The 16,632-nt window shown below is 50.6% G+C and overlaps 1 protein-coding gene across 2 annotated transcripts in view; it reads left to right on the top strand.

The window, feature by feature from the left end:
* Nucleotides 1-14,934, top strand: part of Mrps9 (mitochondrial ribosomal protein S9) — a 45,114-nt gene extending 30,180 nt beyond the window's left edge. The window contains exons 6-12 of one of the 2 annotated variants that reach the window (XM_063229743.1): nucleotides 7,914-7,999; nucleotides 8,790-8,865; nucleotides 11,005-11,173; nucleotides 12,063-12,171; nucleotides 13,217-13,386; nucleotides 14,207-14,373; nucleotides 14,707-14,934. In XM_063229743.1, coding sequence (XP_063085813.1) covers nucleotides 7,914-7,999; nucleotides 8,790-8,865; nucleotides 11,005-11,173; nucleotides 12,063-12,171; nucleotides 13,217-13,386; nucleotides 14,207-14,346 — 750 coding nt within the window. In that variant the 3' untranslated portion in view covers nucleotides 14,347-14,373; nucleotides 14,707-14,934. The remainder of the gene's footprint in view (nucleotides 1-7,913; nucleotides 8,000-8,789; nucleotides 8,866-11,004; nucleotides 11,174-12,062; nucleotides 12,172-13,216; nucleotides 13,387-14,206; nucleotides 14,374-14,706) is intronic. The other variant, XM_003471741.5, reaches the window with a different exon arrangement.
* Nucleotides 14,935-16,632: the final 1,698 nt, after the last annotated feature.

Here is a 16,632-nt window from a genome sequence, read left to right as displayed (position 1 = left end):
TACCACGTTCATGATAAGTAACATCAGCACGAGCTACAAAGCCATTCAGCTTCAGGAGTCGCTGAACATTTTGCCATGGACGAAAGTCAGCCTCCTGGAGGGAAGACAGGATGCCGACGAGAAGCTCCCTGCTTTTATCTGTGCTGCTGTTCAGAACGTGTCTCAGAATGGTTTGCCCTTCGTGCTCTCTTTCCTGGCAGAGCCGGGAATGTAAACGGAGGCATGCACAAGCCCCCAGTACTACCCTGCAAAAGAGTGTTCCTGAGGGGCCAAGTTCAGTTTCTAGGGGAAGGCTGCCCAGGTGTGGAGTTGCCAGGGCCTGGGGCGCTGACTCCATCGCTGCTTTTCTTGGTCACAGACCACTTCTCTCAGGTGAACTGAGTCAGGAGTTGAGCGTGCAGGCCCAAGAAGCAACCTGGGAAATGATTTTCCTATATTTGGACTTCCAGCTGCTTTTGAGGGTACCATGAGGGTTTTGTTTAGTTTTGAGAGCTGCCTTTGATGGTGTACAAATTGGGAAAGTTCCCCAGAATTACTGTGAAAAACAAATGCCAGCGTCCAGTTTTAAACAGCAGAACCTGCTTTATTTTTAGATCGTGGTGTCAAGATCTGCTTTACCCATTCTGTGATTTTTAAGTCATAATGTTTCTGGGGCTTCCCCCTTCCACAGTCGGGTTTCAGTGTATGAACTGGTGAACACACTCACGCTCCCTCTGTCTTTTACTTATCTGGTGTCTGTTTGTGCTCCACAAATCCAAAGGACACAATCTCCACTTGGCAGGTGCATTTATTTCTCGGGAAGAAAAGAAAGCCTTCTCTTCGCTTTCTGTTGACCTTGGGCAAATGAGCTTCCTGCCCCAGCGGGAATGAAAGGGGTGACGGATGCAGAGCGTGTCTTTGCTGAGTAATGGTGCTGGGCCGCCTCCCCGCTCCCTGCACAGCCCGAGGCCGCCCAGGCCCCCCGCTGCTCATTTAAATAGGTATGTCAGATCTGCCCTGTGCTGCTGGTGTGATCCGGGGTAATATTTGTGAAGGCTCCATATGGACTTGAGCCCCCTGCAGTGCTAAGAAATAATGTACAACGCTTCATGGTGCAGACACAGATTTTCCCTGCAAAGGGGTGCGGAGCTGTGCCTCAGCTGTCGGAGAAGATGATGGAGCTGACGCGCTCGGCCTGTCAACTTGTTACACGGATGGCTTGCACGCAGCGAGGTTGTGGAAAATCTGTGCCTTTTAACTTTCCTACTTAATCACGGTTGTAGCATTGCCTTTAGACTGTATGCTACATTAATTCTCTTCCTGCCTTCTGCCTTTCATCCCGAGTTTCACGGGGAAGAGTAAAGCACGAGGGTCTCGTGGAGCCGATCCAGCAGCTGTCATCTGACAAGCCATTTGCATTTGTTTGGGCTGGAACCGTGCAAGCCAGGGGCGAGACGTTTTGTCGCATTCCATCATAATGAAATTACACATTGTATGAGGCCTAACTTTATTTTTAGTTTGTTTTCCTGTTTGAAAAGAACCTGGTTTCTGAGAGGATAAAATCTCACTGTGCTCCCTGACTGAAATATCTATCGAATTCTGTCTGGCTACATGGTCTTTCTTTTCAAGGAATGCAGGTTTTGTGGCACACAGAGGGGTTCCCTGTGTGCTTCTGTTTTAGTTCAGCTCTGTCACTGCTGCTTTGTTTGCCAGTCACTCCAGCATCCCCAGCAGCAGATGTCGCAGTTCCAGCTGGGGCAGGGGCACCTTGACTGCGGGGCACCCAGCGGCTGCCGTGAGAGACGCTGATGCTCTGACACTGCCCCAGGTGTCCACTGTCCAGCTGCAGAAAGACCTAGTGAGCAGCAGCATCCCATGTGCCTCCTGAGGTAGGGGCACCCCCTCTCTGCTGCATGATCACTGGGAGCCGCCCCTGAGCGCACGTAAGCTCTCAAGACTTGGGACTTCGTGGCTGTGTTTCTTGCTGTTGGTGTGATTCAGTTCCTGTGTGACAGGCCAAGGATGCTGAGCAGCTCTGCTCTCCACGCCAAGGGCCAGCTGCAGCAAGAGCAGGGCAGGGCCATGATGGGCAGCTGTGTGAGGAGCCCCTGCACCCGCTCATACCCCTTAACGTTGCCTGCCAGGCCTCCTGCAGCTGGGCCTCTGTGTGCTGCCACCCTGCAACTAACAGATGAGCCTCCTCATGCACTCACAGCCTGCGGCAGTGGGAATGCTCCCAGGGATGCCGTCTCCCTTCGACCTGCATTTGGTCCCACCAGGCTTTGCAAAGAACTGGGCAGGATTTGAGGAGGGACCGTAGTGATGAGAACTGAAGTGAGGTAGGAAAACAGTGCACGCAGCAAGTGTCCAAGTGCATGAGTGTGCTCTGCTCCCGGCTGGCAGGGCCATTTCCTATGGATGTGACTCATGAGCCCCATGTCTTCAGATGCCTGGGGAAGCTCCAAAACCCCATTGGCCTTACGGCATTATTAGTAAGACAGACGTAAGTAACAAAACAATACAACAGTACCAGTGTAATGCCTGAACAAGGAGAGGTACTTTCCAAAGAATAAGCGACTTCTGAGCCTCAAAATGGTGTTGAGAGCCATGGAGGCCTTTGTGCCTGGTGCCCCCAGCCCCGCTAGCTTCCCGCCTGGCGTGGAGAGATCCATGTCCTCAAGCACCCCTTAACTAGTATAAGCTGCGGGCTTTGCAGACACGGTTCACAGTGGAGCAGCCTCAGTTTATGGTTTAGGAGCAGAAGAAAGAGAAAGAGAAAAAACAAAAGTTTTCCAAATGTGGAGCGAGGCTATAAGGGGAAGGTGTAGGTGCGCATGGAAGTGAGGAGCTCAGGGGCCTGCGCAGAAGGAGCGGAGACACGTGTGTAGATGGCGCATTCGCAGCCCCTGCAGTCACTGTTCTGTTGGAGCAGGTTCGTTACTTTCAGACAAACGTCGGTCTAAGGTTATGGGTTGTGCTAACACCTATTGTTTTGAAACAGAATTCACTAAAAGCAAGTTCGAAGTGATAGCTTCCGTGACTGTCACTGGCTGAGAGCACTTATAGAAAAAGGCAGCTTCTCAGGCACAGCTGGAGGGTCAGGCCGCGGCTGTAGCTAAAGAAAGTGACTGCTTTGCCCATTGCTCTCAAAGGCAGTGGACCGTGAGTCCCTTTGTGCCCAGGCTGCCCTTTCATGTCCCATCAAAGCTGTGCTGGGAAAAGTGGCCCAAATGTTGGAAACGTTCAACAATGTCCCAAGAGGCCTTACTCAGAGCGAGTCCCCAAAGACAAGGTGGGCGTCGCCATAGACTCAGGGGAGGGGTGTCCACTGGCAGCTGCCTTGGCCTTGATGCTGGAGCCACATGCTCGCTAGAGGACTCGGTGGGCAGCACCACACAGAAGCGTCCACACAGCCTAGGACGAGCAGCGCAGGGAAGAGTGGCATTCTCAGTGCTTCCTCTGCATGAAGGAGCTGTGCTTGGCACTGGGCAGGCTCACAGCGGACACCCCTGAGATGAGGGACCGGCGGCTCAGTGCCTACCCAGACTCTGTGCAGAAACAAGACTTCTGGTCCTGCTGGCAGAAGCTCCTGGCTGTGCATCTGCAGCTCCTCTCAAATGACAGAAGACCAGTGCCCCAAGAGAGCTGTGGCCTGGAGCCCAGGACACAGCAAGCCCAGGGGACTCGGCTTGGGGCTGTTTCCAAGTTCCTCGTGGCCACGTAGAGAACTCTGAAGACTTGTGGGTGTGGTGCTGTTTCCTCCAGGACCAGGATTAAAGCAGTTCCCGTTGGAGGGAATTGTTGCACCCCGCCAAGTGCGGGTGCGGGTTCAGGGAGGCTGGGGCTATTGCTGCAGGCTGCTGTGTGCTGTTCTAAGAGTCCTTGGCAGCAGGCATTAATTCAGTAATGAAGTCAGCGGTAGGAATTGGCGTTCCAGGGGTGTCCTTAATGTATGCTCTCCTCTCCTATGAATAATTACCATTATGTATCTTTTATGCTCCTACTCTAACAACTGGGAAGATTAACTTTTTTAAACAATGGATCCAACTTGTTACTGCCTCTGCATTGCTTGCAGTTGGGTTACTTCTGCTGTGATGGCACAGAGGTAGGCGGTGCAGTTATAACTGAAGAGGTTGAACCTGATGTATTCAAGGCTCCCTTCGTTGCTGTCGCCCAAACCGTGCTCTTCTCTAGCATCCAGATGGCAGCTCTGTTAAAGCACCTGCCCTTTTCCATCAGGCAATATCACACATCATGAGTGGCATCATTGGACGCGTCCACTATACCAGCCCCATGTTCACAGAGAAGCGCAGTGGTCTGCTGTAGACCTGACCCACCTGGAACTGAGGTCCTTGGCAGTGACCTCTGTGAATTAGATTTATACGTGCTCCACTTGATATTGTGTATCCCAGAGACCTAGAAATTAGTTGGTAGTTAAGACTTTTTTTCCTGTGGTTTTTTAACACAGATTTTAAGTTACTGAGCTAACCAGTAATTGCTATTAGTTTGTTACTGTTTATCTTTGTGACTTTTCCTGTGCCACTGTCCTCCATGAAATGCTGCATTTCTCTCCTCAAATTGGAATTTCCACAGGATGATACGGCCACTGCAGACTTTAAAAGGCTACTAAAAATCCTGCCACCCACACTCTTGGTAGGGTTTTACTTTAAGCATTTCTTTTCTGCAACCTGAGCATCTGGTATTTTCAAATTAGGCACCTTCTAAATTTGACTCATGCATTATGGAAATCTGATGGCATGAGGGGTGGAAAGGCTTGCTTTGATTTTATGAAATATTAATCATAGCTGTGATTAATGATTCAGCATTTCACATCTGGGTTATTCTTGTCGTATTTGAAAATTACACTATTAAATACCCTATATAAACTTAGTGTAGGTGGGGTCACTCTAATTCTCTAGTGTCCCCTAAAATCAAGTGGAAACTTAACAATGTATCGGTGATAATCTGTGATGTTGATGATGCTTGGCATCTTCCATACCCTCAAGAATTTTTTGATGTAAATTAGAATGCATCTTCAGGGAGTTGAAGCTGCAGGATCGACTTTCCAGAGCACTGTTGTCACTACCATGGCAGACTCTCACGAGCAGTTTTGTTATGCAGTAGATGGGGAATCCGTAGAGATGCCGCCCAGTAGAATCTAATCCATTACCCCTGGGAAGCTGCCCTTCCTCGCCAAGGTCAGGCACCGTACCACTCCTCTCAGGAATTTTCTTACATGGAGAAGCATGCAGAGCTGGCAGTATGGTCAATAGTAGAGCAGATGCCTGGCACCGTGCAGCCCTTGAGCCAAACCCCACATTTCCCTCCCCCGGAAGGAAGTCTGTAGGGCGGTGTCATGCTGTTGTGGGATTTGTTGGGTCACAGCATCAAGCTATGAGTGTGTGCCTCACAGGAGCAGAATTTACCATTTTCAGAGTTCATCCTTTCCATGGCTGCTTTTCTCTTTTCACATTTTCTTCACCCGGTCATTCCCCTCACACCATTTCTAAGTTGTTATAGATACTAATAGACACGAAGGAAATGCATGGCAGAATGGAAGAATCCTCTCAGAAAAATAGGAACTTAAGGTAAAGAACCTTGTTCAAAAGGCATTGCAATCTTATGATTAGGTTGGCAGCCTAAACTTTGACCTGGACCTTACTTATGAAGAAGGTCGGTTGTTAGTATTATAGAAGCTTTGGTTATTCCAGAAAACTAGTGACACGCTTTCTAGTGGTAGAGGAGCTTCTTACTGTTGTTCTAGGCTCATACTTCCTTAGCCAGCTTTGAAAGCCCTCCCGTCTTTGCCCTTTGCACTCTCCAAACCCCAGGCCTTGGGACCAAGGCAGCTGTGAGGATGCGAGAGGTAGCTCAGGGCAGTGTGTGCTTGGCCAGTGTGAAGCCCAAGTTCCCATCCCAGCACACATGTGCATATATGCATGTGTGTGTACATGTGCGCATGCACACACACACACACACACACACACACACACACACACACGTGAGTTAAAGGTACCCTAGCCACACTTGAAGGCTTTCCAATTCTTGGGAGACCGACTGTAAAATGTCAAGTTGAGTAGCAGGTACAGATTCTAGATGCAGGTGTTCACACACAAATCAGTTCTTACTCTGTTCGTGGTGGACAGTGAGTCTTGGTTTTAAACGTGTGCGTGTGTTTCTCCACTGCATGTAGTGATGGACTTGCATCAGGGAGGCAATCCTGTAGGTGCAGGGATGGACTGACTCTGTTTGCCCCTTCTGTGCCTCTGTCATCCCCAGGCTTCCGTGTGCGTTGCTGGCAAGCTTGCTAGATGCCCTCAGAGGTTCCCCTCAGCAGGTTTGGCAGGCTGGAGAGTTCCTTGCTTCTGACTAGTTCTAGGTTTGATGCTGCTGCCACCTGCCTGGGCCTCACCTCAGGGCTGAGCTGGAGGATTTGCTTCTGTCTGAGACACACGGGCCTCTGGTACTGCAGTTCACCCGGTCTTACAGCTTCTGAGTGTGGCACCCATTCTTTTTCTGTGTATTTTCCTTTTCTAAACTACTGGTGATACTGCCTTTAGGGGAAACAAAAAAGAAAGCTCTTCTGTGTCCCCCGGACAAAAAGAAGGAACATTTCTGTCTTGCCCTTGGAATAACACCGCAGCTGTCCTCCCCGATGTGTGATGTATGAACTCAGAGACTGGGGCTTACTCTTCAGTATCATTTCTCCCAGGGAGAGAAGCAGACTCCTAAAAAGAGACTGCAGATGAACCAGTACTGAGGTGGTCAGCCCACACCCGGGCGAAGAGCACCTCAGAACAAACTGCTACGAGTGGCACCCTGGCAGCCTGGCCAGACCCCCAGAAGCTGCCACCTAGCCCGAACTGCTGACTGTGGAGGTGCACATTGCATCTCCAGGGGTAACAAGTGTGTCAGCCGGCCAGGCATGTCAGAAGCCTTCATGATTAGCAAAAAGCACTGCATTCGTGTCATCTGCAGTGCTTCCTTTTCCCACGCTGAGGAGCAGACCCAGGCACCGTGGAGCACCTGGCTCAGCAGACGTGCTGTGCCTGGTCATACATGTGGGCGCTCACGGGACTGAAGGTGAGGCCTCGAGGCAGAAAAGTCTGCTCGGCTGCAGGCCCCTGCTGGGCAGGTGCAAAGCCCTTAGTTTGATTCCTGGTTTAAAAGAGAATCTAAAAAGTCTGTTGAAGAAATGAAGTTTGATCATGCCACGCTGTTAGGAGGTCATTGTGTTGTTCTGCTTGTGGTAAACTCATTGCCTGGAAAATATACTTCACAGATAGCCTGTTGCTGGATTATTTTTTACAGATTCTCACAAAATGACAGATTTTTCTCTACCTATTACAGTTTAAAAATTGATACACATTCATAGACTTTAAGTGTCAATTAATAGAAATAAAATAATAAAAATACCATAAAAAGTTTCTTCTGAGATATAGATAACGGGGTGCAGTCTTAAATGTTACATAAAGTTAAGTCAGGTATTTCAGCTATAAGTATCATTAAGTCTAGTAGGTAGTTTTCTAAACTTAAAGTACATATTGCTGTCTAAACTGTGATATTCCTTAAGGGAGGTATTGGTTTTGTTTTTGAAGTTTTTATCCTGTTTGTGATGCTCTTAAGGAGAATAAATAGCTGATAAATTGTTTCTGTTGTGGGAATCACCCTCCCTGGAGTGCAGACGGAAAGCGTTTGGGTTGCATGTGAACAGGTAAGGTGGGTGCACTCGTGTAAAACTGCACACTCACTGAAATGCCATACTCTGGTTGGGTGAGCAACAGTTTTATTAAAAGCATTTCCACTCTGTTTCCTCCGCAGCTGGACCAAGGAGGCCCCTACGAAGGAGCCCTCCTCATGGGAGAGCAGTGTAGCAGCACCGAGTATGGCGTGCCTGCCGCTCTCACAGTAGCATGTGTGCTCTGTTTGCACAGGACATATATGGGAAGATCCTCCAGGCTGAAAGTCGTGAAAGTCAGTTGCCGCCCAAGAACCTGCTGCCAGCAAACACAGAAGTCATGTAAGTCCTTGTCTCACGTTAGAATACAGCGAACTTTGTTGATCCAGAGCATGCCACGCACTGGCACTCCAGTGTTCCAGCATCAGTCAGTACAGTGTGGGGCTCCAACCAGTGGGTGACTTGTTTAGGGGGCGCTGGGTCACTTCTTTCAGATGTATTGAGCAGTGATTGCTTCGCTGTGTCTGGGTTTGCCGTCCTCTGAGCTTCGCTGCACACCACAGTGGCAGCCGTGGGCCTGGAGGGTCCCGGGCTTATGCTGTCACTCGGCAAGCGTCCGTGGGTCAGATCCATCAGCCTGTGTGACCGCGTTTATCTGGGGGCTACCTACTCCTGTGTGCCTTTGTTCCTCTTCTTTGTCTCCTTTTCTTCCTTTTCTCCTGTTTTTTGCAAATCTGTAAGTGCGCTACATTGAAGCTGTGAATGTGTTCCTAGTCTTATCTCAGATGTTACTAATTCTTGCGCCCGTTGGCAGCTTGCTCTGTGTCCATGGGTGTGTTCAAAGCAAGTCCCACAAGCGCAGTTGTAACCTTGAGGACATCAGGTAGCTTTTAGATGAGTCCACCCATTACAGCATATTTGATTCTTCTAAACATTTACTAGAGTCAGTGTCTTCTCTAACGTAGATTGTAGAAATAGAGTAATATTTCTCAAAAATGGTTTACTTGGGTGAAAATACTTTATATGAAAATTGGTTTCCAAATCATGACTTGCTACTGTATGTAGGATCTTTTGTGATATAGTTCTAATTGCATGGTTAATTAAAAAGAGAATATATGTGATATTTTAACAGAGATCTGATTGGCAGCAGATGGCTGATTAAGGAGGAACTAGAAGAAATGTTAGTGGAAAAACTGTCAGATCAAGATGTGAGTAATTAATCTTTTTAATTTAAGGGGACCTGTGCCGTAAAAATGCAGACAGTTGCTGGAGTGGGGTCCTGGTAGTGGGGTTCCTCGGAGGCAGATGTTCCTGCACGTGCCCCTCTGGTTAGCATGGCCCCTGGTGATTTCTGAAATGGGGCAGGGTGTGTGTGCGGTCAGAGAGTGCTATGTCACCCCGTTAGGCAGTTTTAGGAGCACAGAGAGGCCTGCATAGCTCCAGGCTCACAGTGAGCGCAGCTTGGAAGGAGGGTGCAGCGCAAGGCTTCCTCCCTCTCCCTCCTCCTACCCAAGGGTGCTGTCTGTGAGAGCAGCCCTGGTGTCCTTGCACCAACCCTGCCCCGGTCCTCAGAGCAGTGCAGGGCCCTGGGGCGCCTAGGAGTCGCCTGTTCTCAGCAGTTCCCACAGTTTGTGACTCCGCCCGCGGCTCTTCTGCCTTCATTGAACTCTGTTTTGTTAGATTTCTGATGTAGCTCCTCACTGTGGAGGAAGGGTGATGTTTCAAATGTTTTCATGTTCTAAATTGAGGTGATTTTTCTCGGCGGTTTTGAGCAGAGATAAGGGTCACAGACCCTTCTGAGAAGGCTTTTTCCTCCTCCCTGCGGCGGGCACTGTTGGTGCCGCAATGCTGGTAGAGCCAAAGTCACTGCTGCTTTGCTCCTTTAACATGATGGAGAAATTCATGATTTGGAAAAGTTGCAGTTTGCTTCAACAAGATGTCAGGCATTTGCTTAGTACTGGGTCCTGAGCCATTTCTGATAACCTTGGCCAAGTGTGCCACACTGGAGTTAGTGTAGGACTCTGTGCTTCTTGATTGAGTGTATCTTTTCATTGTTTCCCTGCTGTTGGACTGCTTTGATTTTATAATTCAGGTTTGTCCCAAAGATTTCATGTAGGAGTGCACCAGTGAAATAAAACAGACTGTCTGTGACATCCTTCGTGCTTTCAGAGTACTGAATATTAGGAGAATCCAAGTGTGTGGCAGTGCCAAGATGAAGGGATCAGGGTGGGCAGTGACTTCTGACTCCAGCCCAGTTGGCCAGTGAGGTTGTGTGGTGCCAGAGAAACATTTGAAGTTTAAGCAGCGGTCAGGAAATGTATGTGAGGTGCACAGAGGCAGGCTGAGGACACAAGCCAGGCTAGCCCTACCAGAGGGGAGAGCAAAGCTGTTAGGGGCCGAAGGGGCGTATGTCTCAAACTTGAGAATCACCTCCCTTACTGCGTCACAGAAGCTGTGTTTGAACCGGTTCACTGTGAATCTACTGATGAGTCTTCACTGTTTCAAAGTGTTACTGGCAGGTTTTCAGGAAAGAAGCAAATGGTAACAGAGTTGAGTGGGATTTTTAGGGCTGGCGAAAAATATAAAAAGGTTATGAAAAACTGGGTTTCATAATCCATATTAACGAAGGGTCTCAAGTGTTAGTTGTTTCCTTCTCCATAAACACTTTAAAATGATTATCCTGGCTTCTAATTTTAAGGGGTTAATACCAAGTTGTTTACTTTCTAATCACATGTTCAAGAACTATTAAAAAAAATGCACAGAGTAGCAGGGATAATTTATTTCAAGAGGTTGCCCTTTAAGTCAAGTATCTCTTGAATTTTTAAATAGCTTGATTGTTCAGTTTTAAAGGAAATCATAAACATTAAAGTAACACAGCTTGAACAGCCAAAAATATATTTGCCAAATGTATTATGAAATATAATTTAAGAGGTACATTTTCTCAAAATCAGGCTCTTTACATTTTACTCTACATAACTTACTGCAAATTATTTCTAATGCTCCTTTTGATACAGTTCTAATAGAGTGCAAATTATGCTTGAAAATCATCTAAATATTTTTTTTGAAAATGAATTTAAATCTCAGCTTCATAATCATACTACAGAGAAACTGACTTTTCCTTGAGGTATAAATCCCTTTGTTTCTTCTCACAAGAAAAGGCAAGCCCTCCAGACCTGTAGGGAAGGCGTCCTGCGTGCACGCGGTCTGGGAGGCAGCGTACAGTTGGCGGTAGTGTCACCTGTCAGAAGTCACCAAGGAGAGAGGCGTTGGGTGGATCATTGTATAAAATAAAAGACATTAGCAGATGTGGCTACACTCACCACCCCTAACGGTGCTGTTGTCTGCAGTACGTGCAGTTCATCCGGCTGCTGGAGAAGCTGCTGAGGTCGGCCTGCGGCCCCGGCGAGCAGGAGCTAGTGCGCAGGTTCCGCAGGAGCGTGGCGGCGCGGTCCCAGCAGCAGCAGATCCCGCCCGTGCAGCATGATGCACAAGGCGCACCCTTCAGCATAGGCCAAGGTAGCAGGCCGGGCTCCCCTCCTCTCCCCCCCTTGCCCCGGGCTTTGAGGTTGCAGTTGGGTTGGGTTGCTGGAGCCATACTGGATTTCCCAATTGCAAGATTCTCTCCAAGTCTTAAAAACTGGTCCTGACAGTGACCAAGGACACCACGCAGCCTGTGCCTCTTCCTTCTCACGTTTCCAGCTGGTAGGATCGGTGACGTGTTACAGCGAATGCCTCGCTCGGACACTGAGAACCGCAGTGCGTCTGCACGGCGGTCCTGAGCTGAATCCCAGAAAACCTCGGGGAGGCCGGCTCAGTCGCACAGCCAGCAGCTGCGGGGGGCCATGGGGAGGTTGAGGGCCCTGGTCGTTTTCAGCAGTTTTCCCAGGACCTGCTTGATGCGTTCCTTTCTCCCCATTATAGTTCATTGCACTGTTGCAATATTCTTAATGCTGTATTAGGAATATTCTGTTTGTCAGGTAACTGACGTTATGTACATTGTTCCAGGGTTGGGTTTTCCTTTTCTTTTTTTGCTGAGACAAGTCTCACTAGGTTGCTGGGGCAAGGCGCCTCTCATAGCAGTGGAATTGCAGACATGCACCTCCGCACCCAGCTTTATTTTGTTTTGTTTTGTGTTTTAAAGAAGTTAAATGAATACGAATGACTATATAAGCCGTTAAAACTAATTTAAAATCACGGCAGTGTTCCTAAAATGGAATTGAGGAACAGAATGCCCCATGATAAGCTTTCCTATGGTGACTGTGGTGTGGCATACATATCTTATTTTTGCCTGACCTGTGTTAATCCTGGAAGCCTCTGAAAGACAGGGCGGTCTTCTCTTATCCTTGGAAAATTAATTTTAACCTGTCTTCGAGGTTTTTACTAACAGGAACTTAACACTTTAAAGGCAGGAGGAAGACTGCACAAGCGGAAGCAGTCGTCACCGCGCAGGGCAGTGGAAGGATCCAGGTGAACGGCGAGGATTACCTGCACTACTTCCCGGTCCTGCAGGACAGGTGGGCAACGCTCTGAGTTTCCGAGGGGGCCGTGCCTCGAGCGCCACTGGCCTCCAAGACGCTGCTCCCCACCAGCCAGCGCGTGCTCCGGAAGGAAGCCCTTGCAGTTTTCCATTTCTGGAACTGCGCGTTAACTGCTTCTTCCTCCTCTTTTCATCGGCTCATATTGGAATTCTAAATTCTTAGATTCTCTGAGCTCTGAAATGCAGTCCATGCAGAACGCAAGAGAAGCAGGCTTCCGCCTTGGCCCGTGGAGGCCAGAGTGCCCCACACAGGGTCAGCCCCCAGCCACCGCAGCTGTTCCTGCGCTCAGGCTGAGGGTGAGGGACGGACAGGACACTGGGCAGGCTTTGAGGCCTCAGGGCGTCTTCCGGAACGCCTGCCCCGCCTCGGATTGTCCTGCCGACAATCAGGGGAACTAGATATGCCTCCCGGGAGCAGGCAAAGAAGCCTGCTGTTTGCAGGTTACAGGAAGGGCTGGCAGGCTCTGCTGGTCCCAGCGCTAACGGGGGTGTTTGCTTTCTTGAGCTGTGTATCCCCGGGAGAATCAGACGTGATAAACAGATGTTAGGGTTCCTCTATCCCCTAGACGTGCTCGTATTCGAGCTCTCTGTGAGCTGTTGAGAAAGGGCCCTTCCTGAGATGATTCCGTGTTCCCGGCCTCTGTCTTCATCCGCAAGTCACGGAGCTCGCGTGGTTGGTTCCTTCCCAGCCCTCCTGCTCCCTGAGTGGCAGTGCCGTGTGCACTCAGCGGGCTTCTGGCATCTGCTCTCAGGGCGGCGGAGGGCCCGCCTCTGGCACGCATGCGCACTTGTGAATTACACTAACCCTGCCCTGCTGCGGCTGGGAAGGTGAAGCGCTTCCTTTGGGAGGAGCCTTAGGGAGACCGTGCCCCGGGGGTTGGTCACCTCAGCACAGGGGCAGCTGACTGGCAGTTTGCGCGGCTAGGGCTCCTCGTGGACTGCGCAGCAGGTCCAGCTCTATCGACCTCACGGCTAAATTGCACCCATGGATCAGTTAACCACATTTGCTGTCGTTGCTCCAGAGAGCAGCTGATGTTCCCGTTCCACTTTCTGGACCGGCTTGGGAAGCACGACGTGACCTGCACCGTGTCCGGGGGCGGGAGGTCGGCGCAGGCGGGAGCCCTGCGCCTGGCCATGGCCAGGGCTCTGTGCAGCTTCATCAGCAAGGACGAGGTCGAGTGGATGCGGCAAGGTATGTGCCCAAAAAGAGCGAGCAGAGTTGGACACCGCGCATGGGGCCCCGAGACCAAGGGGTGATGTAACTGCAGTGTGAATGGGAGCTGGAGCAAGAGACGGTGGCACCGCAGCTGTGAAGACTGAGCCCCACCTGGCGTCCAGTCCAGGGCAGAACACAGCATGGCACATGTGGGCCTCGCCCTATCTTAACAAGCGCTTAGCTCTGCATGGTGAGACGGCATGGTCAGTTTCACCGTAGAAATCGGCCCTACTGCCTAGTGACAAAGCACTCAGAATTTCCCAGAACGTACTGGGAGCTTCGCTGTTTCCACTAGGACATTCGCTTGGCTCCTTCCCCTTTCCCACACCTGTACCCTGTCACCTGGGGGTCAGCACAGGATTGCCTGCACGGTGTGGACTAGAGCGTCAGCACACGGCAGGCCAGGGAGGCAGGGCCTCTTAGTCCACCTGTAGTGCCTCTGGGCCAAGGGGACCTCCCGTTCCCCGGTTAGCTGCTGGCTCTCACACAGCCTGTGGCCCAGGTTATCTAACTTCTCAAGCTCCTCAAAAACCCACTTATTTATAAACAATTTGCCATCCTCTGAGATTCTTATCTACTTTTTAAAATACAATTTAACAGGACGTGACTGAACTATTTTACTAGTGTGAGCCACTGTGCATGTCTGAAAGTCACAAACATGGTGGGTATTCAGACAGAAACTTAGGTCTTCCTTGTGTTTTGCTCAAAATATTACTGCTTTAGTCCATGCATGCCTTTCAAGAACAGATAAATGCAAGGGCTTGTGAACAAATACAGGCGGGTTCCCCTTCCCTAGCTGGCTGGACACGGAGCGGCCTCAGGAGAATGCGCATGTGTCCTCCAGCCTGGTCTCGAATCCAGAGCTCTGGCATCGGGACGGCCCTGAGCACTGCCCAGCCACTGCCTGGGATGCAGCATCAGCTTTGCCTGCTCTAAGCCCTCGGCCCTCAGCTTGTACTGAGCGTGAGTTGTGGCGGGAAGGCCTTCCTCACAGGCCGCACCCGAGCTGTGTTCTGCAGGCCCTGGCCATGGTGTCTGGGCTTCACACACTGATACCTGCCTCTGTCCCCCTGGGCATCACCTGGCTGTGCGCTGATGGAACCTGCACAGGGCGGGCCGGGGTTTGTCAGAGACACTGGGAGAATGTCGAAAATGATCGAAGGCAGAGAGCCTCGGCGGCGGGATCCGAAGGCTCAGGCCTCTGACGGCAGGGCCTGGGGACTGTGGGGACTCACCCACTGCGCCATGGGGCTCCTCTGTCCCATCCATGCCTCACTGGCTTCTCTCTGTGCCCAGCTGGCCTGCTCACCACCGACCCGCGCGTGCGAGAGCGGAAGAAGCCGGGCCAGGAGGGCGCCCGCAGGAAGTTCACCTGGAAGAAGCGCTGAGTGGCACCGAGGTACTGCGGTCCCCATTGCAGGCCAGGCTGGCAGCACTGCCTCCCTTAGAAACTTTGGGGCCCTGATGGGATGTATTTTTAAGTGAGGCTTCTTAAAAGTTACCATTAAAAAATTAAAACTCAAATCCTGTCTTCATTCTGCTGCTTTAAACACTTCAGAAGCACTTCCAGAACTACTGAAAAATCCTTAAACCTTGGCATAGGTATGAAAGGCACATGGAGCAAATCCCAAGGCGTCACCACCTGGGGGAGGCGGGTTTCCAGGGCCAGGCCTCGGCGCATGGGGCAGAGCTGCTCTCCCTGTCTGGGTGCCCACTGGGCTGTGATCAGTGGCAGGTAACGCAGCAGGGCCACTGGTCACACAAGGGGCACACAAGGCAGCAAGAGGAACAAGGGAGAGGTGAGACTCTTCCCCTACCTTGTGTTGTGTGCGGGTTCCCTGCCCTGTACTGGGTGTAGCACTCACACCCTTAATCCTAGCCAGAGGGTGCCACCCATCAGTGGACTGATTCCTAATCACACAACCTGGATCCCAGCACCACACACTAGATCCAGCCACTGCTGAAAAAGCCCTGTGACTGCAGGAGTATCTGGGGGACATCAAGACACAGACCGTAACAGCACTTGACATGCACATAAAGTGGTCCTGCAGGTGCACAGTCCTGTGCATATGGAAAGCTCTTGGGCCTCAAGCCCCGAACTGTGTGCCCCGCATATGGTAAATACCATACAAAGCTGCAGACACAGCAATCTGGGAGCACCTCAGGTGGACACTGCTTAGCCTCCAGGAGCCCCAGAGTGCACCACAGCAGAAAACCTTCCACCCTAGACGCTGAAAGGAGCAGCCTGGGACCAGAGCTCCTGCCCATGGTTGCCCATGGGTGGCGCCTGCACTCAGCAGCCTGGGGCCCTGGACCACTGTGATGCAATCCCACGAGGTGCTAATGTGCTTCGGGGGTGGGAGGGTGGGGGACACAGATTTCAGCATAATTAGGAGGCTTGAGGAGGAAGCAGAATTGAAGCCAAGTCCTCCTGGACGGTGGAACATTGTGTAATTAGCATTTGCTGTCCATGGCTAGAACCTCCTCATGTACAGAGGCAGCACGCATGGTACCACTCAGGCGGGCTGGACCTTAGTGCTGTGAGGACTCGTGACCCGTGGGACTTGGGACTAGGCAGGGACCTGCAGGGAAATGCAGGGATGCATCATGTGCAGTGATCACCCTGAACCCCATCATCACAACATGGCCCCCTTTTTATTCTTCACATGCTTGCTCCCTGGACAGTAAACCATCGATAGAAGTTGAAAGTCATGTTGAGCACCAAGCTGTAAAAGCTACCAGGGCTCAGCACTATGAGCAAAGCCCTCCCAGCAACGTGCTTTTTTGATAGTTAACCTGGCTCCTCAATTTGAGTGGCTTCAGGAGCTGCATAGGGGATTACGTCACATACTGGGTATGTCTGGGTGGGTCCTGAAGGCGAGACCTTGAGGACTGTATTCACCTCCGCCTCTTCCTTTCTGGTGCTGTTCCCAGTGTTCTGCTTCCAGGCCACTGTGGAGTGAGCAGCTTTGCTCCATCATTCCCTTACACCACAATGTTCCTGCTTCACCAGCTGACCCTGGACTCCACTCTTTGGAACCATGAGCCCAAACCAACCTCCTCCCTTAGACTGTACATGTCAGGTTTTTCCCAGTCACAGGAAAGCTGACCAATGTGTTGTCATTTCACAGAAACTGTAAATGACTACTAAGGCTCGAAGTGTCCCAAAAAATATTTTAAAGGAAGAATTTAAGTCACAGCACTATATTACTTTTCCTTCAA

Source organism: Cavia porcellus, unplaced genomic scaffold (assembly GCF_034190915.1).
Source record: "Cavia porcellus strain 051 isolate PalLab524CR breed Dunkin Hartley unplaced genomic scaffold, mCavPor4.1 scaffold_18, whole genome shotgun sequence".
Classification (NCBI taxonomy): domain Eukaryota; kingdom Metazoa; phylum Chordata; class Mammalia; order Rodentia; family Caviidae; genus Cavia; species Cavia porcellus.
The sequence above is the reverse complement of the archived record's forward strand: the minus strand, read 5'-3'. Positions and strand labels throughout refer to the sequence as shown.